This window comes from Schistocerca americana, chromosome X (assembly GCF_021461395.2).
Source record: "Schistocerca americana isolate TAMUIC-IGC-003095 chromosome X, iqSchAmer2.1, whole genome shotgun sequence".
Lineage (NCBI taxonomy): Eukaryota > Metazoa > Arthropoda > Insecta > Orthoptera > Acrididae > Schistocerca > Schistocerca americana.
Window position 1 is genome coordinate 301,903,868 of NC_060130.1, and position 26,406 is coordinate 301,930,273.

The 26,406-nt window shown below is 38.9% G+C and overlaps 1 protein-coding gene across 2 annotated transcripts in view; it reads right to left on the reverse strand.

The window, feature by feature from the left end:
- The window catches only part of LOC124556576 (1-phosphatidylinositol 4,5-bisphosphate phosphodiesterase eta-2-like), a 409,152-nt gene that overhangs the window by 62,462 nt on the left and 320,284 nt on the right, over window positions 1–26,406 (reverse strand). For both annotated transcript variants that reach the window (XM_047130534.1, XM_047130533.1), the window contains exons 7-8: window positions 24,720–24,837; window positions 24,465–24,550 (exon numbers count right to left, since the gene is read on the reverse strand). In XM_047130534.1, coding sequence (XP_046986490.1) covers window positions 24,465–24,550; window positions 24,720–24,837 — 204 coding nt within the window. The remainder of the gene's footprint in view (window positions 1–24,464; window positions 24,551–24,719; window positions 24,838–26,406) is intronic.

Genomic DNA, 26,406 nt, shown 5'->3' on the forward strand with positions numbered 1-26,406 from the left:
ATATAAATCATCACAATGTGATAGTATGGGGTACCAAATTGCTGCATGTCGTTGTGGAACTGAAAAGGGATTCATGGAAAGTGAATGTCTTCCATGCCATATCCAAGACAAATATATATGGCCCCTTTTTCTTGATTGAGCAGATGGTGACAAGTTCTGTGTACCTAGATACAGTGCAGCTGTGGTTGTTGCCACAAATGACTGCTGACTCCTTGTCTTTCATCTTTCAACGGGATGGTGCTCCACCTCACTGGAGAACAATTGTCCACTCTTTTCTCAACAGAGAACTGCCACATTGCTGGATAGTGCACGCTGATCTGGGTGATGCTACTCTGTTGCCATGGCCCCCCTCCTCCCCTCCCCTCCCCCCTCCCCCCAGTCGTCACTCTGTTGCCATGGCCTCCCTCCTCCACTCCCCTCCCCCCCCCCCCCCCTCCCCCCAGTCATCACCATGTCATTTCTTCCTGTAGGGTTATGTTACAGACAAAGTTTATGCACCTCCAATGCCAACAACATTGCAAGAACAGCAGGAACCCATCATTGCTGCTTTGATGTACACTGATGGAAACATGCTAGTGAACATATGGACAAAACTAGATCGCAGTTTGGTGTTTTCTAGGTAACCAAGGGTGCACACATTGAATGTTTCTAGAATGTATCAGAAACTTTGTGAGTGTATCTATCTTTTATAGTATCATTCACCTTGGTACGTTATATAATTGTAAATAAACAGTGCTTCGAAACCTGATGAGTCATTTACGCTAAACCTATACTGATATTACAAACATAAGCAGCTAGCAAACATTCCATATGGTTCATGTACTTAATTCAAATGCAGAAAGAGAGGAATTACTAGTCAATAAAGTATGTACTTCTGTTTCGAGGAACAATGTGGAATATAATATTAATAGCAAACAAATGCATATCACAATGTGTTTTATATGAGTTGCAAACAAAAAAATCATCAGTCACATGCAAATTACCAAGTGGCTTAAACTGAAAAGGACACAAGCATACAATCAAGTAATCAGTGAGACACAAATTATGAAGTGAATTGAACTGAAAAGTACACAGGTGAATAAAGCAAAACTTTTCCAAATTCACAAGTGTAGTAGTGAGCATGGGTTATAGTGATCATGAGGCACAGCTACTGTGTATAGAGATGACAAGAAGTAGTAGCAGTTGGAGAAAAGTAGTCAAAAAAAGAATTTTCTACAAAGACAACAATTTTTAATTTCTAGCTGATTAGGCAAAATTGGAAAAGAATTTCCATTCAGGGCAATGTCGGTAGTATGGACATGGTTTTTTGGAACATCTTCCTTTACTATTTTAATGCAGCATTTCCTACTGAAGTAAAAACATGAAAGCACAAGAACAAAGTAAAGGCATAAAAAATTCCAGAGAGAGAAAAAGATAGGATATAGAGTTATCCTAGAATTTGCAGATTATTTAAATCTACAAAAGAATCTATGACGGAGTAGTCAGCCAAGCTAAAATTACACAGAATGAAAATTTGATAAGAAACCCATCAAATAAATTGAGATGCATGTTACAGTAAACCAAGATTGTGGGATTTCTGAATCAACTAGGCCTCATGATTCCACCCTGGATTAATTGAACGATGCAAGTCCATCTCGATTTTGATAACATTCATTCTGATTCAGATCTTAAGTACGGGTTTTATAACTTCTACATAAGTATGCTATATACTAAAGTGTTTTTGAAAACATATGTACTTTTCAAATTTGTCTATGATATAATAAAACATTTTTTGGGAGCTACAGTATGAAAACATAAAATTACAAAAATTGGTCATCCAATAGATTTCACTTTACAAAAGCCTATATTCAAGAAGAATTGGTATCTTTAAAAGTTGTAATTAGCTTTTATTGATGTTATAAAATTTATCACAAATGCTACATTTAGTCATCGAAAGTCCATATTTCATACCAATTATAGAAAATCATAATTTATTAATCATCAAACAAATTGTCAACAGTGAATTCCAATAGTGTAATTAAATTCACCAGGCGCAATTTCTCTTGATGTAAAATTTTAACACTGCATTTCTAAACAAATTTTGTGACATGGTATATTTTGATGTTCTAAATTTGACTTCAGGATGACATAAAATTTCTTTTGTAACTATTTTGATTCTCATAGTTTTGTAACCATAAAAGGATAAAATTTTTCTAAGAATTTGCTCTGCTATAGAAACCAGATATCATTATACTAATTATTTTGACTAATGAACTTCTAAAACAATGTGGAAAACAAAGCTGTATTATACAGAACTGCAAGCATGCTAAATAAGTCAATCTGAAGTCATTCTAGAATGAGCAGTCAGTCTGGAAATACTAGTTGTCTGTGTTATTATTCAGCACTTGAACGCTACACATCATGCATAGTATGTCTTTTGTTTTGAGAAATTGTGCACAAATAAGCTATATTGGTGGAAAAACAGATTGCTGTGTTTTGTTAAATGTGACAGTTTAATTGTGAAAATAAATGAAGAAGAAATATTAATAAATAGTGTCTTTGGTGGCTAGTGTAGAATCTATGGACCTATTGATACCCAAATTAGATGAGGATGCCACATTCTTACAGAAAATGAGATGGGTATTTATTCTACAAGTTATATGACCACATTATGATTGTGTCTCATTCACAATGTGTTTAGATGCACTAATATATTAGGAAAAGAACTTTAATAGCTAAAGTCAATAATAGTTCCAAAAAAGTGTGCTAGTATGTAGTAACAGTAGATGCATATTTTCAGTGGAATGTCTCGTTCAGGACCTCATATCTTAGGAAGACCATTTCAATGTGGACAGTTATAAAGGAAGAAACTTGTAGCTCAGCCCACAAAGAAAGAATGTGTCATTGTCATTTACAGATGGGTAGTTCGTGAACGAACAGGTGCAAAGGAATGGTTCACCAAGATGAACAAAAGGACTGAGGAACGAATTCCAAGGAACGATCGGTTTATAGTTCACTTTGGTCACGGCGGTCTACTTATAGTTCCCGGGAATGAGGAACGATAGGTTCATAGTTCACTTCGGTTGTGGCAGTCTACTTATAGTTCCTGGGAACGAGGAACAATCGGTTCATAGTTCACTAGTTCACTTCGGTCGCGGCGGTCACTTGGGCAGTTCTCGTTCCAGCTGTCTCAGTTCCACTGCCGACTGCTCCTAGTTAGTTCAGTATCCAATTGTTCATTTTGTTCACTGCGCTCGCCTATTTTACGTGTGTTCCAAACTGTTCTTGCACTTGGTTCTGGCTATTCAGCGTCCACAACCGGTAATCAAAAAGTATTTTATAGTTAAGTAAATAACATAAAAATTATGTTGTATGTAATAGGTACGTCTTTTCAGGTAACAAAAGGGCATATCAGCTCACTTCATTATATCGATGAACAGCAGAAGACATACTTATAACAAGGCAAGTTTTTTTTGTTATTCATATGTTTTTTGGTTTCATCAACTTGAGTTAGCAGTTAACTTTCAATAATATGCTTAATTTTTAGTGTAAGAAAATTCATACAAAATGATTTTTGTGTATCTTTCATATACAAAACATTACATGTAGGAAGGCTCTAATTATTTTTAAATTTGGTTGTTTCCAATTTGCATTACATGCTAGTTTGGTTTCTTTGTAAAAAAAAAAAAAAAAAAAAAAAGTGGGTTGTGGGTCATTTTGGCTCAGTAGGAAAAGCGGTGCCTCTCCATTTGAAAAGACATAGATTGCCATAAAATCGTATTTACTTATTATCTCAAAAACATTTGTTCAGAAGGAGCTTTCAAACCAAAACCTTTATTATTGCGAACTTAATTATTATTATTATTGCTGCATTAACGTTAATACTGCAACATAAAAACCTAATTTTTACTAAGCGTGTGATGCAAGTATGAGGAAACCACATTTTATTTTATGCTTCCATAAAGTCTCTACTTCGCCTATGAACTCAGAGACAACGTGAAGTATATATAGGGTGTAAATGATTATTGTTTACAACGTAGCATAGCTATGTAGTGGAAGTCGAAACGAAGAATTTGTGGTATATTAAGTTGGGAAACAGCCCACGACAGGTTTACAAGACTACATGTGGTATAGCCCATGCGCGTCGCATGACATTTTCATGTTCTCTTCTCCAGCTCTCTACACATCGTCATCGAATGTTTCGCCATTGTTGCTTGCATTAGCTTGTTATTTCTTCACTGTCTAATTATTACATGTTTGTCTGTTTGTTGTATCTGCTCGTAACGGGCAACACACCGTCCGTAACTGGCGAGCAGTCTGTACTCGGGGCCGGGTTTCCATGGGCCACCCTATATTATTTCCCTGCGATCATCCACACAAGGCTACAGTTGGCTAAACGAGAGGTTCTGCAGAATCACAGAAATTACTTGTAAAGTGTGTAAGAATTCTGTAATGAATAAAAACTCTATACTCCAGGGGGGAGGCAAGTGCCCCCTCTTGGTGCCCTCCATCCTTCAGTCACCTAACCAACTAGTTTTCAGTTTCTCGTAAGAACCATATACCAAGCACAAATGAACAGTGAACGAGTAAAAATGAACAGTTCCCAAAAAAGAACGATCAGCAGTGAACTAGCTCCCAAGGATGAACGAGTTTGCCCATCTCTATTGTCATTAGAGGAGTCAGAAGTCACATGCCCAAAATCATCAGCTATGAAAAAAATCAGTGAATACTTCACTTCAATAACTGAAGATTTCTTTCAAGTAAACTGTAAAGGACTAGTTCCATGTTTATCCTGTACCAGTATGTTAGTGATCTTGGATGTCTCTCTGTGTGAAATGCGTACTGATGAAATTATAACATTGCAAAAATATTTCCACTCCAAAAAAAATGTTCTTCTGATGTAATATCATATCACCGACCTGTGTCACAGTTAAGTTTCTTCTCAAAAAATCTAGAAAAATTCCAGAAGAAACTCCTATGAGAGGAGCATAATAAACATTGCAGTTGTACTACACTGTAAGATACCAGAGGAAATCAAAATTGCTACCATACATATCCAATCTTTAAAATGAAAGCAGAGGCATTTCTAATAAAGAACTGTTTCTATTGTGTGAAAGAATTTCTGAATATGTAAAAATGAATGTTACTTAAACTTCTCCTTCTGAAATTCAGAAAATTATATATTCTCTCAAAAATAAAAGTTTATCTAGATTTGATAGGGTTTCCAATAGAGTACTAAAGGCTTGTTCCTTTATAATAAGAACTACCTTTTCTGGAATATGTAATGCATCACTGAGTCAGAGCATTTTTCCAGAGATGTTGATACATGCCACTGTTAAATCCCTCTATATGAAAGGTGATAGGAGAGATGTTAGTTACTACAAACCCATTTCAATACTAACATTATTTTCCAAAATTTTGACATCATGTTTTGTATATTAGTATACCAACTAAGCAACAATTATATCCTCTGTAAACCACAGTTTGGATCTGAGAAAAGTTACTCAACTGAGAAGGCCATTTACACATACACTCACCAAATTTTAAAAGGACTAAATAACAAAATAGCACCAGTTGGTATTTTCTGTGACCTATCTAAGGCATTTGACTGTGTGAATCACAATATTCTCCGCGCTAAACTGAGGTTTAATGGAATTAATGGTATAACAGTCCAATGGATAATGTCATATCTAACTGAAAGAATGTAGAAAGTTTTACTTAATAATTCAACCAACATAAGTAGGGGAGATTCTTCTGACTAGGGCCAAACACTTATCGGTTTACACAAGGCTCAGTCTTTGGTCAACTATTGTTTCTCATATATGCAAATGACCTACTGTCTAACTTACAACAACCAGGATTTGTCCTTTTTACAGATGACAGTAGTATTGTAATCAATTCAAACACATATAAAGCAACAGAAGAAATGATAAATAATGTTCTTAAAAGTATAATTGATAGGTTTTCTGCAAATGATCTCACTCTCAATCCCTAAAACCACAAAAGATATTTAGATCATCACATCTAGAGGTGCTGCTTCAGTGACAAGTGTAACACATTGAGGAAATAATATCCAGGGTGAAAATGCCAAAATTTGTAGGTGTCGCCACTGATGAGAATTTAAACTGAAAAAAGCTAATTTTTAAACTCCTAAAACAACTTATTTCAGCCACATTTGCACTTAGAATCATTTCAAATCTTGGCGTGTGACAAATCAGTAAGTTGATATATTTGGAATATTTTCACTGAATAATGCCACATGGAATAATGTTCTGGGGTAACTCAACTTCAAGAAAGAAAGTCTTCATGGTTCAAAAATGTACTGTAAGAATAATATATGATGCTCAGCCATGGTCTCTTGTAGACATCTGTTTAAGGAGTTAGGCATTTTGACTACTGCTTCACAGTATATTTATTGCCTCATGAAGTTTATTGTAAATAATCCACTGCAGTTCAAGAGGAACAATGATGTACATAATCGCAATACTACAGGAAAAAATGAGATTCATTACTCCACATTAAGATGGTCTTTAACACCAAAAGGGTGCACAATGCTGCTTCCAAAAGCTTTGACCACTTACTCAATGATATAAAATGTTTGAGAGACAGAAAAGTTAAATCTGAAAACAAATAGCTTCTCCTTAACAACTCCTTCTATTCCATAGGAAAATTTCTGATTTTGTAGTGTGTAAAAGGTGTTGGGTAGCAATTATTAACTCACAACAGTACTACAAAAAGTAGACAATAAGAAAACCATTTTCACATAGAATGAGTACTGTGAATGTAGAATGACTCATTGCACATTATCATGATTAATTGTACAAATAATCCACAAAACAAGAAATTAACAAACTGTTCTGTATGATAAAACTGAACCAATAAAAAAATCAATCAGCCAATAATAGTGAGTGGTCAGATGACAAAGCAGTTAAAAATAAACAGCATAGATGATGTGTTAAAAGTTGAAAACATCATTTTTAGATGACAATAACACCTTTTATAATGAACTGAGAAAGGAAAAGTAGTCTATACAAAGTTTTGGCTTCAAGTGCAAAAGAAAAACTTACCCACATACAGTAACATTCAAACATTATTACTAACTTCTTGTTTATTGCATCAAGAGAAAAATTTTCAACATAAATTATAGTTGTATTAATGCAATAACAGAAAATTCTCGGGAGAACAAACAATGGTCCTGGACACAGTAAAAGTTACAAGTGATAGGGAGAACTGGCTTGGGAGAGGGAGTTATGTGGGGGGAGGGTTTCAGAGGAGGGTCATAGAACAAAAGAACAGTAACATGATTTCAAAAACAGCTCTCCCAGGTTCTGGATAGGTAGTAACAGGTTGTGCATCGGTATACAAGTAACAAATAGTTGACAGAGTTACAGGACTGAGGGAGGTAACTAGAAAACAGTGCACATGAGGTTACATAGTCCAATAAACTCTGCCAAAGTGTGAAGAGTGGCATAAACGTGAAGGGAACTTTCAGTGGGCAGAATTAGATGGATCACAAGACAAGCTGATATTCAGGATTGGGGCCTAATGTATTGTATGACTGAAACATGCAATGAATACAGCAGTGAATATGAGCTTACTGAGTACCAGAACCAGATTTGTGACTGGATCCAGGACTTTTTTGCAGATAGAGAACAACACGTCACTCTTAATGGAACAAAACTGGAAGGTGAAAGGTAATATCAGGAACACCTTAAGAAAGTGTGACAGGACCATTGCTGTTTACAATATATGGAGTGTATCAAAAAGAAACATCCAATTTAAAAAAATCATAACTATTACGTTATTTGAGATATGTGCATGTATAACATACTGTTGCAAAGAGCAAATTCTCAGGTTTTACATGGTTCCTGCTAAGTTGCAGTTGTGTGCACGCCCTTCAGTTCTAGTAAAAATGGTGTCAGGACAACAGAAAGCATTTTGTGTTCTACATTTTGCACAGTGTGAGTCAGTAATAACTGTTCAGCTTGTACTAGGTATGATGTGGATCCTCCTACAGCACAGAGCATTAGATGATGGCATGAACAATTCCTAGAAACAGGTTGTTTGTGTAAAGGCAAATTGCCAGGCTGTCCCAAGTGTCTGACACAGATGTCGAATGCATCCACCATAGTTCCACAAGGAGTCCGCAGAAACCATTCTCCATTGCAGCTCAACAGCTCAGTATGCCCCCAATGTCCACCTGGAATGTGTTACATCAACGTTTACACATGAAACTTACAAAATTCAGCTTCTGCAAACTCATTGTGAAGGTGACAAACAGCAACATGTGAAGTTCTGTAGTTTTGTTCTTGGCGAGATGGAGGATGACAGTTTTTTTCCATGCGTAGTGTTTAGTGACAATGCAATATTCCATTTAAATGGAAAGGTGACCGATCATAATGTGAGAATATGGGGTACAGAACAACCATATGAAGTTGTACAACATGAGAGAGACTCTCCAAAATTTAATGTGTTTTGTGCAGTTTCATGGGAAAAGGTGTAAGGTCCATTTTTCTTTGCCAAGGAAGCACATATCTCAATATGCTTGAGAACTTTCTTTTCCCACAATTGGAGGCTGATTCAAATGACTTCATTTACCAACAGGATGGGGCACAACCACACTGGCATCTAGAAGTGTGGGAATTTTTAAACCAAAAGATTACTCAATGATGGATCGGTCACAGTGTACCAAATAATTCCACCTTGCATTACTAGCCTCCAAAGTCACCATATCTGACTGTATGTGATTATTTCTTGTGGGAGTTTGTAAAAGACTCTGTTTTGTGCCTCCATTACCAGCAACAATGAATGAACAGAGACATCGCATAACAGCAGTTGAGGAAGCTGTAACTCAAGACATGCTTGCTGCAGTGTGGGCTCAATTTGAATACTGAATTGACATACTGAGCATCTCAAGGTGAGTGCATTGAGTTTCATGTTAATCAAAACACAAAATTCACTGAATATGTTTATTAGTTTCAGAAATATAGATGTGCCAAATTGGATGATTCTTTTTGATACACCCTGTATATAAATTATCTAGTGGTTAATGTCAAAAGCTGTATGAGGATGTTTCCAGATGATGTGGTTGTCTATGAGAAGGTAGCAATGCTGGAAGATTGTAGCAAAGTGAAGGAAGACCTGCATATGATTGATGAATGGACTACACAGGCAGATATCATCAATTAAAAAAAAAAACAAAAATTGGCATTCTACAGGTTTGAGTGTGGAATGTTAAATCCTTAATCAGATAGGTATGTTAGAGAATTTAAAAAGAGAAACAGATGGGTTAAAGTCAGATATAGTGGGAATTAGTGAAATGTTGTGGCAGGCAGAACAGTACTTCTGGTCAGGTCAGTACGGGTTTATTAATACAAAATCAAATAGGTGTCACTGAGGAGTAAGCCTAATAATGAATGAGAAAATAGGAATGCAGGTATGCTACTATAAACAGCACAATGAACAAATTATTGTTGGCAAAATAGACACAAAGACAACACCCACCACAGTAGTGCAAGTTTATGTGCCACTTAGCTCTGAATATGTAGAGGAGATTGAAAGAATGTGTAATGATATAAGGGAATTTATTCAGACAGTTAAGGGAGGTGAAAATTTAATTATGATGGGTGACTGGAATTCAATAGTAAGAAAAGGAAAAAAACAAAAGCAACTGTATGAATATCAAGAACACAAATGGAAAGACAGTAGTAAGCAATAGAAGAGATATCTGAAAGGTGGAATGAATATAAAGAGAGTCCCTATAAGGCAAACAAACTTGAGGGCAATCTTTTAGAAAGAAAAGAGGAAGTAGATGCAGCTGATATGAGGGATATGATACAGTGAGAAGACTTTGCTGGAGCACTGAAAGATTTAAATGGAAACCTGGAGTAGATGACATTCCCTCAGAGTTATTGAGATCCTTGGGAGAGCAAGCCATGACAAAACCTCTACATAACTGTGTGAGATGTATGATATAGGGGGAATACTCTCAGGCCTCAGGAAGAAAAAAAGCACTGGACTGCACTCTTTGAAATTTTGAAGGTAGTACAATGAAATACAAGGAGCAAGGATTATTTACAACTTAAATAGAAACCAGACTGCAATTATAAGTGTTAAAGGGTATGAAAGGGGAGCTGTAGTTGAGAAGGGAACCAGACAGGGTTTTAGCCTATCCCTGATGTTATTCAGCCTGTACATTGAACAAGCAGTAAAGGAAACCAAGGAGAAATATTTAAAGGGAATTAAAGTTGGAGAAGAAACAAAAACTTTGAGGTTTATCCATAACGTTGTATTCTGTCAGAGATGGCAAAGCACCTGGAAGAGCAGTTACATGGAATGGATAGTGTCTTAAAAAGAGATTATAAGACGAATATCAACAAAAGTAAAACAAAGGTAATGGAATGTAGTTGAATTAAATGAAGTGATGCTGAAGAGATTAGATTAGGAAATAAGACATTAAAAGTAGTAGAGATGTTTAGCTATTTGGGAAGCAAAATACCGGTAAATGATGATGGCTGAAGTAGGGACAATATAAAATGCAAAGTGGTAATAGCAAGGAAAACATATCAAGAAGAACTTGATAACATGCAATATAAGTTTAAGTGTTATGAAGTATTTTCTGAAGGTATTTTTCTGGAGTGCACAAGTGAAACATGAGTGATAAGCAGTACAGACGAGAAGAGAATAGCAGCTTCTGAGATGTGGTACTATAGTAGAATGCTGGAAATGAGATAAGAAGATTGAATAACTAATGAAGAGGTGCTGAATTGAGTTGGGGACAAAAGAAATGTATGGCACATCTTTACTAAAAAGTGGGGGATCAGCTGATAGAACACATACTGAGGCATCAAAGAATAGTCAGTTCGTAATGCAGATAAGTGTGGGTGGTGAAAATCATAGAGGAGACCTAAGCACGAATAGAGTAAGCAGGTTCAAATGGATGTAGGTTGCAGTAGTCATTCAGAGATGAAGAGGCTTGCACATGACAGACTTGCATGGAAGGCCCCATCAAACCAGTCTTCAGACTAAAGTGCACAACAACAACAGCAACAATTTATTTTTTATGTGCATGCTTACTGCTCAACAGAGTTCTGTGTATTCAAGCAGAATAGCCAGTGCAAACAAGCACATAATTTCAAAGGGCTAGTATAATATGTCACTGTACTTTGGCTACTGAACAGACTCTATATGTGTAATACTTTCCTCACAAAACTGGGCAACCCCACAGCTGGCCATTACATTTAGTAACCTGCTAGAAGTTTCAATAACATAGTATTTGAACAAGCTAATAATCTTGGTCTAATAATTCTCTGCATTCTTTGTGCAGCATTTCATAAAAATTGAAAGACATGTAATTTTAGCTGTAAATTATATGACAAACCTTTTTTTTTTTCATTTTTAGGATCAAACAACTACTTCGCCAACAAGCCAACCCTGTCAGTGATAGCAGAGCAGCAAGAAGAACGTTACTAGGTTGTAAATTTTAAGAATATACGTGTGCTGGCCAAAGAAAGTAATATTTACGGATGGAAACTCCATGAAGTACTTAATAGAATGAAGAATGAGTGCAACTTCAATAGAAATGATGGCAAAAGGCTTCCTTCTTCGTGGCTACCAACCATCATGGAAGTAAACATCCAGCCACAGCAAATGAGGAACATAGATAGTTAACAGCAAACAGCTGAGGTAGCACAACAACAATAATATTTTGGATTCCACCTTTCTGCCAGTATCTGCTTTTAGTATTTACCCAATGGCAACAGGCTGCCAGTAGCAACTGAAAGGCAGTTACCAACTACCTCAACTTTTCTGAAGAAGCACAGGAAACTAGCCTTTTATAAGTGAACATGACACTATCTATCAACAGTGTTAAGCCATCCAGGTACACTAGTGAAGTCCTGAAGAAGATCCCAGCAGAGGGACTGAAATGTCAAATAGCAAAGTTTGAAGGGGAATATGACAGGGCTTAATGATTTTATCATCAATGACAATGACCACAGACACCTGCAGACTTATATGAAATGTTTTTATTGGTTTGTACATCCCACAGACGACAGGAGAATCTGTACAAGAAAAGAGGTATATTACTTTGTGATCTGGCTTTCTTTTCTAGGGGTTGTGACAATGGCGTTATTCCTAAATGTGTATGAATTGAATGCCATATGCAAACAATGAAAGATATAAGATTAACAAAAGGATTAGCAGCACATCTCTGTGAAATAATTTGACAAATATGCAGTGTCTTAAATTACATCAGGCCTGTCGTAATTAAGTTGCGTTTTTCACTGACAAAATCTCTCTCACATTATGACTGGGATACAGTGAACAGGATGAAATTTAATCAAGCTGCAATGGTATCAGGTATCAACACTCCGAAGCAGAAAGATTCATAAAAAAAATTAGCAACTAAAGTGCACAGGAAAAACATAATTTTTGACCCAAAACATATGGTAGTGAACCTCTGTGAAGAAGCTACAGCAGGACTGAGAACAGGTCTTAATTGACTATTCATTGATGCATCAGTATGTGTTCTATCAGCTGATTCCCCCCCCCCCCCCCCTCCCCATCTTTTTGTGGAGATGTGCCATACATTTCTTTTGTAACCAATTCAATTCAGCATCTCATCATTAGTTATTCAATCTACTTATCTTATTTTCAGCATTCTTTTATAGTACCACATTTCCAAAGCTTCTATTCTCGTCTTTACTGCTTATTGCTCATGTTTCACTTGTGCACTCCAGAAAACGACCTTCAGAAAATACTTCATAACACTTAAACTTATATTGCATGCTATCAAATTCCTCTTGATATGTTTTCCTTGCTATTGCCAGTCTGCATTTTATATGCTCTTTACTTCAGCCATCGTCATTTATTTTGCTTCCCAAATAGCTGAACATCTCTACTACTTTTAGTGTCTTATTTCCTAATTTCATCCCTGCAGCATCACTTCATTTAATTCAACTACATTCCATTACCTTTGTTTTATTTTTGTTTATGTTCATCTTATAGTCTCTTTTCAAGGAACTATCCATTCCATGTAATTGCTCTTCCAGGCGCTTTGCCATCTCTGACAGAATTACGATACAACTCAGAGAATAACAACAGAAGACACTATCAGTACCATAATAGCATAATTGGTTTATCTTCCAAAAAATCAGGCAGAGGCTGTCTGATGGAAAAAGAATTGCAACACTAAGAAAGAGTTGTGTGACAAACACCAAGAAAGAGTTGTGTGACATAAACAAAAGTTGGTAGGCGTGTTTCTAGTAGTGCCACTATGAGGATGCAAATCAGGTTTGCTTTAAATATATGCTGTAATGGTAGTAAGCACTAGTTACCTTTGAGACTGGACACGGTGAGTTCATGTTAGTCAAGAATGCCTTTAAGGTGACAGTGACACCCAACTGAGTTTGAATGAGGTGGTGTAACAGGCAAACGAGAAGCTGGATGTTCCTTCTGCGATACTGCAGAAAGACTTGGCAGCATTGTAGCCACTGTATGTGGTTGCTGACAGCTATGGTCACGAGAATGTACGGCTGGTAGAAGACTGGACTCTAGACGGCCTTGGGGCACTATCAAGAGGGAAGACCATTGTGTTCAGTGTATGGTTCTGGCTCATCATACTGCATCTGCACCAGCAATGAGAGTAGCAATTGGTACCACAGAGATACAACAAATTAATTACTTCATAGACAGCTCCAAACCAGATGCCCTGTAGCATGCATTCCACTGACTTCAGAGCACTGCCATTTGTGACATCAATGGTGTCAAATGAGTGATCATTGGAGGGCAGGGTAGAGGAGTGTTGTGTTTCCTGATGAAAGCTGGTTCCACCTCAGCCCCAGTGATGGCCATGCATTGGTTAGGAGGAGGCCAGGAGAGCACCTGCAACCAACCTGCTTGTGGCTAGACACACTGGACCTACACCTGAAGTTATGGTCTGAAGTGTGATTCCGTATGACAGCAGGAGCACTCTCGTGGCTATCCCCTGCACTCTGACTGCAAATCTGTGATTCAATCTGGTGATTGGACCTGTTGTGCTGCCTTCATGAACAGCATTCCAAGGGATGTTTAGCAACAGGGTAATGCTCACCCACATACTGCTGTTGTAACCCATGTTGCTTGATCACCAGATCTGTCTCTAATTGAGTACATATGGGACATCATTGGATGACAACTCCAGCGTCATTGACAGACAGCATTAACCACCCCTGCATTGACCAACCAACTGCAACAGGCATGGAATTACACCCAACAAACTGACATCAGGCACCTGTACAACACAACGGATCCATGTTTGCTTGCATGTATTGAACATTCTGGTGGTTATATTTGTTATTAAAGTACCAGCATTTCACATTTGCAACAGCTTAGCTCCCGCATATATTAACCTGTGATCTTGCTATGTTAATCTCTTAAATATGGTACCCTGACAAATGTATTCCCAAAATTTCATTACCCTACATAAATTATTTTTTGGTGCTGCAATTTTTTCTCGTCAGAGTATTAGTGGAGCAAGGGAAAGTACTTAATGAACTCAAGAGAAATGAATTAATTGTGTCACCAAAGTGGATGAAGGAGAATGCAACTGTTGTTTTAGATACAGTTGAATACCACAAGAAGATCAAACAACAGTTGGTGCAGCCAGTGCACCTTAAGCCCAAATGTGATCTGACAAACAAGATCATAAGAAAACTGACAAATCTGTTATCAGACTATAAATGGGCAGCTCTATGTCTGAGAGTTTGACACTATGTTCACTTGTCTCACCCAGAATATACACTACTGGCCATTAAAATTGCTACACCATGAAGTTGACGTGCTACAGACGTGAAATTTAGCCGACAGGAAGAAGATGCTGTGATATGCAAATGATTAGCTTTTCAGAGCATTCACACAAGGTTGGCGCCGGTGGTGACACCTACAATGTGATAACATGAGGAAAGTTTCCAACTGATTTCTCATACACAAACAGCAGCTGACCGGCACTGCCTGGTGAAACGTTGTTGTGATGCCTCGTGTAAGGAGGAGAAATGCATACCATCATGTTTCCGACTTTGATGAAGGTCGGATTGTAGCCTATCGTGATTGCAGATTATCATATCGCAACGTTGCTGCTCGCGTTGGTCAAGATCCAATGACTGTTAGCAGAATATGGAATTGGTGGGTTCAGGAGGGTAATACGGAATGCCGTGCTGGATCCCAATGGCCTCATATCACTAGCAATCAAGATGACAGGCATCTTATCTGCATGGCTGCAATGGATTGTGCAGCCAATTCTCGATCCCTGAGTCAACAGATAGGGATGTTTGCAAGACAACAACCATCTGCACGAACAGTTTGATGACGTTTGCAGCAGCATGGACTATCAGCTCGAAGATCATGGCTGCGGTTACCCTTGACGCTGCATCACTGCAACAGTGTACTCAACGACAAACCTGGGTGCACGAATGGCAAAACGTCATTTTTTCGGATGAATTCAGGTTCTGTTTACAGCATTATGATGGTCGCATCTGTGTTTGGCGACATTGTGGTGAACACACATTGGAAGCATGCAATCGTCATTGCCATACTGGCGTATCACCTGGCGTGATGGTATCGGGTGCCATTGGTTACACGTCTCGGCCACCTCTTGTTCACATTAACGGCACTTTGAACAGTGGACATTACATATCAGATGTGTTACGACCTGTGGCTCTACCCTTCATTTGATCCCTGTGAAACCCTACGTTTCAGCAGGACAATGCACAACCACATGTTGCAGGTCCTGTACGGGCCTTCTGGATACAGAAAATGTTCGACTGCTGCCCTGGCCAGCACATTCTCCAGATCTCTCACCAATAGAAAACGTCTAGTCAATGGTGGCCAAGCACCTGACTCTTCACAATACGCCAGTCACTGCTCTTGATGAACTGTGGTATCGTGTTGAAGCTGTATGGGCAGCTGTACATGTACACCCCATCCAAGCTCTGTTTGACTTAATGCCCAGGTGTATCAAGGCCGTTATTACGGCCAGAGGTAGTTGTTCTGGGTTCTGATTTCTCAGAATCTATGCACCCAAATTGCGTGAAAATGTAATCACATGTCAGTTCTAGTATAATATATTTGTCCAATGAATACCCATTTATCATCTGCATCTCTTCTTGGTGTAGCAATTTTAATGACCAGTAGTGTATTATCTATCAAAGGTTGATAAAGAAGGATGTCCACTGAGATCAATAGTGAAAAGGATTAAATCCCCAGTGAACATTTAGCTAGACATTTATCAGGGAAACTGAAGCATCTTGTCAGAAAAATTACCTCTTTTGCAAAAGATTCCATTTTTTTTGGAAATATTACATACAGTAACAGTATCCACAACAGATGTGCAGGTGAACTTTAATATCAAATCTTTATTTACTAACATCCCAGTAGCAGATCTGATGCAGATCATTGGGGTGAAATTGCTCCAGAAATATGTGACTTGGTTGAATTACACTTGCAGTCAAGGTATTTTAAGTACAGGTTGTCCCAGGGGAAATGGTCAATATTCTGGGATATGACAGGCATTATCATTTGAAACAAATAACTTAATATGGATATAAGCTCTGTTTCCAAGACAGAACACATTTAATGTACACCATCATATATTTTCTGTATATTCAATACATTGTCAGGTTTAAACATGTACAACAGTTAGTAAACATTACAACATGCATTTTACAAAGTATCAACTGAAAAATACATTTTTAACACATTTACCTCTAAGCATTATTGTACACATTACATTACAGCTGTTGTACAGTTCACAATAGAAATCCGAATATCCCACTGTTGACTTCAGCGTATTTGTGTGCTTATCAGAGAACATGCTGAGTTATTTATCTGAGTGCCTCTGCATATTCCCCAATGAGAGCAACAGTGTCCATGATGTGATCAAGCAGTTCCTCTCACATATTCACCTTTCATTTGTACACCTCAAACTTTATCCAACTCCATAAAGAAAAATCTAATGGCGTAAGATCTTTCAATCTTGGTGGCCATTTGATTGTACTATCATGACCACAATCACTGTGTGCTGCTAACAGAACTATGCTGTACCATTTCAACAATGTGTTGCTGTTCATGCACCAATTGTTGAACTATGCATTCAGAAATAGGTGGGTATTTGGAAGAATACCTGTTTCATGTAATGTGCTGAAGCCTCTAGTAAACACTCTATGATCAGAAATTCAACATGTTAGAAAGCATCAGTGGTATTTTTTGGCAGCATCAGAAGCACTACCATTGCAAAAGCCACAAGAATACACCTGCATATTCTTCATTGGTGTAGATGTGTGGCACTTTAGCCATCACATGTAGAAACAAAGTTAACTGATACTTCTCTCTGATACACTCGCAATCCCTCGTACTACTCCACTCACATCATGGACAGCTACACATTCAATGGGCTAGTTTAATGGCAGAAAGACATCCTGAGCAAAGAGGTCAAATGTAGTGAGTTAGGTTGGGCTAGAACAAAATGTCTAAGAGGTTGCGTGGCTAAGACATATACATGCCTGCCACCAGAACAAAAACAAGTGTACATGAAATGTGTTCTATCTTGGAAACCATTTGGAATAGACCCAAGTGAAATTTTTTGCATCAAATGAGTCTTCCTGTCATGTCACCGAATACTGACCAGCATAGGGAGGAAATTTATGATGAATGTAATGGGGTTGCTATGGGATCTCCTGGCCTGTAGCCACTACCATTTTCATGGACGATTTTGATGAGCATGCTTAACATTAATGCAGAACTAAAACCATGCTATGTGAGTGACATGCTTGTTGTATGGCCACACAACAGGAAAGAGCTACATAAATTTCTTGATTTTCTGAACAACATTCATTCAAAAATCAGTGTCACCATGGAGGAGGAGAGTGGTTTTAGATGTGTGCATCTACAGAAGGCCTAAAAATGTTCTAGGGCACAAAGGTCATAGGAAAACTAAAAGCACAAACAGATATCTAGACTCTCCTTTATACCACCACCCAGCCAAAGTGCAAACTGCTCTGAAGATTCTGTCCTTGCACACATTCCACATCAGTGATAGTAAGAGCTTGTGATAAACATTTCCTCAGGGGAACAATAACACTCAATAATTATGATGAACTTCCATAAATAAGGCTATTGTGTCTAGAGTGGCCAACTCCATAGTCAGAACCCTTTGGAAAAATGGTTTAAGTTACATAGTAACACTATATACGTAAATACACAAGACAAAGGGCTTCCTCTGACCTAGAATGAACATGTCTGACTGCCTCCACAATGTAGGAGTACATGAAATGACAGGGTGTTACAAAACGGTACGGCCAAACTTTCAGGAAATATTCCTCACACACAAATAAAGAAAAGATGTTATGTTTACATGTGTCCGGAAACGCTTAATTTCCATATTAGAGCTCATTTTAGTTTCATCAGTATGTACTGTACTTCCTCGATTCACCGCCAGCTGGCCCAATTGAAGGAAGGTAATGCTGACTTCGGTGCTTGTGTTGACATGCAACTCATTGCTCTACAGTACTAGCATCAAGCTCATCAGTACGTAGCATCAACAGGTTAGTGTTCATCACAAACATGGTTTTGCAGTCAGTGCAATGTTTACAAATGCGGAGTTGGCAGATGCCCATTTGATGTATGGATTAGCACGGGGAAATAGCCATGGCGCAGTACGTTTGTATCGAGACAGATTTCCAGAATGAAGGTGTCCCGACAGGAAGATGTTCGAAGCAATTGATCGGCATCTTAGGGAGCACGGAACATTCCAGCCTATGACTCGCGACTGTGGAAGACCTAGAACGACAAGGACACCTGCAATGGACGAGGCAATTCTTCATGCAGTTGACGATAACCTTAATGTCAGCGTCAGAGAAGTTGCTGCTGTACAAGGTAACGTTGACCACGTCACTGTATGGAGAGTGCTACAGGAGAACCAGTTGTTTCCATACCATGTACAGCATGTGCAGGCACTATCAGCAGCTGATTGGTCTCCATGGGTACACTTCTGCTAATGGTTCATCGAACAATGTGTCAATCCTCATTTCAGTGCAAATGTTCTCTTTACGGATGAGGCTTCATTCCAATGTGATCAAATTGTAAATTTTCACAATCAACATGTGTGAGCTGATGAGAATCCGCATGCAATTGTGCAATCATGTCATCAACACAGATTTTCTGTGAACGTTTGGGCAGGCATTGTAGGTGATGTCTTGATTGGGCCCCATTTTCTTCCACCTATGCTCAATGGAGCACGTTATCATGATTTCATACGGGATACTCTACCTGTGCTGCTAGGACATGTGCCTTTACAAGTACGACACAACATGTGGTTCATGCACGATGGAGCTCCTGCACATTTCAGTCAAAGTGTTCGTACACTTCTCAACAACAGATTCGGTGACCAATGGATTGGTAGAGGTGGACCAATTCCATGGCCTCCACGCTCTCCTGACCTCAACCCTCTTGACTTTCATTTATGGGGGCATGTGAAAGCTCTTGTCTATGCAAACCCGGTACCACATGTAGAGACTCTTCATGCTCGTATTGTGGACGGCTGTGATACAATACGCCATTCTCCAGGGCTGCATCAGCGCATCAGGGATTCCATTCGACGGAGGGTGGATGCATGTATCCTCGCTAATGGAGGACATTTTGAACATTTCCTGTAACAGAGTGTTTGAAGTCATGCTGGTACGTTCTGTTGCTGTGTGTTTCCATTCCATGATTAATGTGATTTGAAGAGAAGTAATAAAATGAGCTCTAACATGGAAAGTAAGCGTTTCCGGACACATGTCCACATAACATATTTTCTTTCTTTGTGTGTGAGGAATGTTTCCTGAAAGTTTAGCTGTACCTTTTTGTAACACCCTGTATTGGTAAAACAGAAAGGACACTAAAAGCATCTCGATACACTGCCATATTGTCTTAAAAAACACTTTAAGTACTACAATGTACCAGTTTTTTTGGCCAAGTTGTAGTGGCCTTCCTCAGAGGAAAGCTTGATTAGTCAAGGTGTAAGTACATCAGTATTATTACTTTCAATAGACCATCGATGTCACATTTAGTAGACTGTATTGACCCTAAAATAATATTGGACAGTATAAAGAGAAAGGGAGAAGATGTATGGCTAACTATTTGTGAGCTGCATGACTGCTGGCGATTGGTAGCCCACTACAAAACTGCAATAAATTTCTGGGGGCTGTGTTTTCCTGCTGTTGGTAGTAGAAATACAACACCAGTTGTGCATATGCAGTTTGTTAAGCTGGTTGTGGCTGTCTTCAGTAAACTCGCTGGCCTGCAATCACAACTGGCCCATCGTACTGGGATTACTAGCAGCTAGGATGATGGGAGCCTGTAGCTGTCTTCCCTGGTGGTGTGTCAGGCTGCTTCAGGGTTTCTATTACCCCTCTTATTTTTTGTGTGCACATTCATGGCTGTCTTCCCAGTACTTGTGTGTCCTGAAACTTGATAGTCTGCCCACAGTCTTGATGGTTCATTGCTAGTGCTGATCCACTGTTTTGCCCCCTGCTATGCATTTGCTAACAGGCCTTCTGGTTTCCCCCATGTAGGCAGTACCACACTCACACTGTGTCTCTTTTACTGTGTTCTTAGTAGACTCTACTAAACTCTGGATCCTTTGGCCACCTCAGAAGGCTGTTTTTATGTCTCCTTGGTTATGCACCCAGGCTACTCGATGAATGAGACACTTGATGTAAAATAAGAATACCACTGGGAGCTGCTCTTTCATTTTCTATATCTGACATCCTATTGAACTTATTAGCTCTTCATTTTGCTTTATTGTCATATCCACTGGATCAGAAGGCATCACACAGCTCCATCAACTCTTGTTTGATATTGATTTTGTCACTGATGCAGTCAGATCAAGCAGTCAGCACATGTAGGATGGCACACTTCTGAACCTGATGATGATGGGATTCAGCATGCAACTACCAGTTGATGTGGGGTAGGTTCCTGGCAGACCTTGTGACACAGTTTGCCATTTTGCCAGTGGCAGCTCCATAAACCTCCACACCCAGGAAAGGAAATGCTCCATCACTTTCTTGTTCAAGTGTGAACTGCATGTTCGCATGCAGACTGTTAACACGCTGATGGGATTTATGCAGCTCTGCTCCTCCATGAGTCAAGATGACAAATGTTTAGTCTACATATTGCAGCCAATATCAAGTGTGGAATTGTGTGGAGCTTAAGGCAGTTTACTCAGATGCTTGCATAAAGATGTTTTCTGGTCTCAGAGAGAGTGGGATCTCATTGCCACCTTGTCCATTTGTTCATAATGTCTACCAAACCACGCGAAATAGGTTGGTGACAAACAAAACAGCACCAGCTCACAGATATAAGGTGGTATTCATTCCTCAATGATGTTCATTGTCTCTTCTCTTGGAATATTGGTGAAGAGAGACATTATGCCAAAGCCAACAAATATATCAGTTTTCCCATTGTTTGCTTAAATATATCAGTTTGCTGTACGTGCTACTCTGATATAAGTTAAATGAAGTGAGTCAAGTCCTTCACATATGATTCTGGATGTTCCATAAGGAATTGCAGGTTTATAGCCAGATACTTTGCTAGATTGTAAGTAAATGTGTCAAAATTAACAGTAAGCCTCAGAGGGAGGGAGTGGCACCTCTCCTAATGGATCTTAGCTACTCCATAAATTCTTGGTGTTATTGTGATTTGGTGATGAGTCCCCTGGCTGTGTCATGATTAATTCTGGAGTCTTGGATTAAGGCTCACATCTCAGTAATAATCTTTGCTGTTGCATCACTGCCATGGTCCTTGTAGATGGGATAACTCAACAATTCCACCATTTTTTATGCGTATTGCATCCTTTCCATTACAACTGTGGCTTTGCCTTTATGCATTTGGAGAACCATGATCTCCATTCCTCTACATCCTTCTATGGTGGCTCTTTCTTCCTGAGAGATGTTACATTAGTGTGGTTTTACTCTTTTTAGGGTTCTGATTGTATCTTGTGTGACCTTTTTGGCTGCAACGTGTGAGACCTGTTAGAATGCTGATTTGACAGAATTAATATTATGAATTAATATTATGAAAAAATGGATGGAGTGGCAATGAGATTCCCCTTTCTCTGATAGAGTTGAACAGCTTTATGCAAACTTTCTTAAACTCCAAGCAATTGCTGCTGTTGGCTGTGATACACGGGTGACACATTTGTCATTTGGGTGCATTTAGAAGCATTGCAGCAAAATTTGTATCAGTGTATTAACACCCTACATAACAACATCCAGTTCACATTAGAATGAGAAAGTAACAGCGTGGTTCTGTTCTTGATATGGAGGTTTACAGAACTGCCAGTTACAAAATGGTAAACTGGGTTACAAGGTCTACAGGAAAACCATGCACACCAACATGTACCCACACACCAAATCTCATAATCGTCAGGTTTGGAAATGTTTCATTCTATTCACATTGACCATTTGAGGCCACTGCATCAGTGATAAAAACAATATCAAACAAGAATTGATGGATCTGCCAAACACCTTCTAAGTCAATGGATATCGCAATAAAACAATAAGAAGAGTTTACAAGTTCAGTAGGATGCCAGATACAGAAAATGAAATAAAAGCACAGCTCCTGATGGTGCACCTACCTGATGTCAGGGGCATCAGTCACTGAGCAGCCTAGCTGCTTCACCAAGGAGTCATCAAGCCAGCCTTCTGGAGTGGCCACAGGATCTAGAATTTGGTATGGTCCACTAAGGATTTTGGCACTAATGATGCACAAACAAAGTTGCAGGCACACTATGGAGCTTTGAGAAGCATGAGTACTGGCAACACAGCTGTGGCTGTGCACACAAAATGTAAGAGAGGCAATCAAAATCCTGAAGCAGCCTAACAACATGAACAGGGAAGACAGCTACAGCCTCCCAGTGTTCTGGCTATTAGCAATCCCAGTATGACTGCGTATGCACAACTGGTGTCACCTTTCCCCTACTAACAGCAGGTGAACACAGCCCCCAGAAGTTTACTGCAGATTTGTAATGGGCTACCAACTTCCAGTAAGCTGTGCAACCCACAGTCATCCACATATCCCCACCCCCTCTTCTTACACACATCAATGTTATTTTAAGACTAATAAAATCTACTAAATATGATATTGGTGGCCTAGTGACACTCTCAGGATGCAAAATATTGGTGGACCCAAAACCCAGATAGTCAGTTTTTTCTCTGAGGAAATGTGGCCAAAACATTGGTACATTTTAGTATTTTAAATATTGTGTAAGATGACACTGCAATATACATAGAATGCTTTCAATGCTATTGACACCTGTCACTGAAGCCTATGCATTTACACCAGTAAATGAATTCATTAAAGAACACGAATACTACATACATTTAGGGCAAATGGTAAAATCAACAGTAGCAGAGTGCTAATTAAAACGTGACCAGATTATGAATTTTAAGAACATATGGGTCCTTGTGGCCAATGGCCTTGCCACAGTGGTAACACTGGTTCCCATCATATCACCGTAGTTATGTGCTGTCAAGCCGGGCTAGCACTTGGATGGGCGACCATCCAGTCCGCCGAGTGCTGTTGGCAAGCGGGGCACACTCAGCCCTCGTGAGGCAAACTGAGGAGACACTTGATTGAGAAGTAGTGGCTCCGGTCTCGGAAACTGACATACGGCTGGGAGAGTGGTGTACTGATCACATGTCCCTCCATATCCGCATCCAGAGATGCCTAAGGGCTGAGGATGACATGGCGGCCTGTCAGTACTGTTGGGCCTTCATGGCCTGTTCAGGAGGAGTTTACATTAGTTTATCGGTCCTTGTGCAAGAAACATTTTTAGAAGGAAAGCTCATGAAGTAGTCAAAATAAAAAAGAATGAATACAATTTCAATAGAGGTGATGATAAAAGGCTTCTGTCTTTCTGGCTACCCTCTATTAAAGAAGTAAACACCCAGCCTTGGTGAGTGGGGACATAAATAGGTACCAGGAAAAAACTGAGGCAGCACAGCAACAATAAAATTTTGAATTCACCCTCTCCATCTTCTTTTAGTATGTACCCAATGATGATGGTCCACAAATAGCAGCCAGAAGATGTTTGTCCAATGACTCCACTTCTCAGAAAAAGTGCATGAGAATAGCCTTTTCTAAGTGGATGCAACACTGTCATTTGAAAGTGTTCAGCCAGTGGAATCCTGAAGAACATCCCGGCACAGAGAGAGAACTACTGAAGAGTGAAGAAGTTTGAAGAGCAATATGTCAGAAGATTTTATCATCACCTGCAACAGGCACAAAAGTATGAAGACTTCCAAATTCTCATTTAGCCTGCTTTAATGCAATGTTGCGAAAACATTATGAAACATAGTTTCAATTCTCTTGGTGTCAGAGGTGTCATAAACATAAAACTTTTCCAGTGAAATGGCATCATACAATGGCTATTTGGACTAAAGTTCTTTATGATGTTCAGTGTTACTTACATTCGACACAGCGACAATCTTTTTTCAGAGCGCTGATGTATCCCTCTACACTGCTGTCCCCTCTTAGCTGCCCTCCTGTGAGATATCTGAAAGAAAGCATTTATTTTTAACCAAGCAAATTATCCATCTAAGTAAGATCATTTTAAATGGGTTTTATTTTCATTGCATCATTTTTGAGCAATCTAACTCAAGGAAAGTGACACAATTCAGACAGTAGAAAGAAGGTTACTAGTACTTTTATAAGACCTTACTTACGTGTTATGGGATGATGCAATGTAGTAGTGATTCAACGGTTGATACATATCTTGATAAACGACTTTGTGACCTGGCCTGAATATTTCAAATTCTTCTGACATCAGAAGGTTTGTAAAACCTAAGGAAGGAAATATGGATTTAATTTTTGTTCAGTTAAATTGAACACTGCTGCAAATGACTGAATATCGTTAATTTATGCCCTTAGAGTAGCTTTTTTTTACTTTCCTCTTTAGCTTACAAGTAAATACAAAATCCATGCCCACTTTAGTTGCAGCTGATTTTGTTCCCAATCAACCCCATTTCAACTCACATTGTAGAAAAATATTTCAACAGAGTGAAACATATGGGGAATCCAAAATAGGCTATCCAAATGTCACAGGTTGTGAAGCAGCCATTTAAACTGAGAATGTCATGCTCAGCAGAATGGGTGGCCAACTTTGTGGTGGTCATTTGTTTGAGTTGACAGCTAGACTCACATGAAGCCTGTCACTATGGCTGGGTCACCCTTTTTATACACTGGTACTGTCCATGCAAGTTTCAGAAAGTCTGAAAATACACCAGCAGTAAAACACTTATTAATTATCATAGTTAATGGTTCGGCAATTTTGTACATCATTTTCTTGTGGGCATTAGTAGACATTCTGTATACACCCCAACTATCAGAAAGTTTATAAGATATTACAATCTTTATTATATATCTTTCGTTTTTCCCCCCCCTCCAGTTCATCAAGGTGCATCTTTTGCCATTTATTATAGCATCACGTCCCAGGCTGCCTTGCACGAGTCATCAATTCCTTTGATGAACCTATCATTGCTTTTCTTTGTGCCTTCTTCTACATCTTTTAAGTCTTTTTGCTTCCAAATATCTGCTGTATAGCACTTTATTTGCACTGGGATCTGTTGCTGTTTTGTAGTGATCATGCAATAGCAGTAGAATGCACTTTAATTTTTTCAGTTCATCAGTATACAATGCTTTTTCTTTCACACGGTGGCTGTGTTGTGACATGTTTGCAGGACATTTCTTTTTGATCTTCTGTGGATAGATAGTCAAATTTGGCTTTGATGATCTGGAAAAACTCTTTAAATACATCAGTTGCTGCCATTTCCTGCAATTCAGGCTCCCACTTTATTCGCTTTATTGTAGATACTGGTGTCTGAAAAGCATTTAATGTTTCCTTATTTATGACACTTTTTGTGAATACATCATTAGAATGCCAGCTGATGGCATTTCAAACCTCTTGATGTGTCAACAGACATAGTGCACTGCCCACGGGTGGTAACCACTGTAGCCAGCATCCACATGTTGTTTGCCCTATACGGACATGCCCATGCTCCTGAGAATGATGGATACTGCCCGACGTGCTAGATGCATGGTAGCTGGGGGTGTGGGGACAGGAAATGGAGAAGAGTTCAGGGTTGTATTTCATGGAGAAGCTCTGCTGGGGTACTGTCATGGATGGGAATTGTCCTGTACATACTCAGGGACAGTTGTGATGGTAGTGATTTAGACTGATTTCAGCATTTGCTGCTTATATGCCCACACCATCACTCTGTTTTGCCATTGAGGGATAGATGGAATGGCAGATTAAGAAGCTGCTTTACACCACTGAAGACACAGAAGCTGTCACCATGAATTGTTGTTTACTGTCTGATATGATGGTTTGGGAAGGCTTTCGATGGCTAGAAT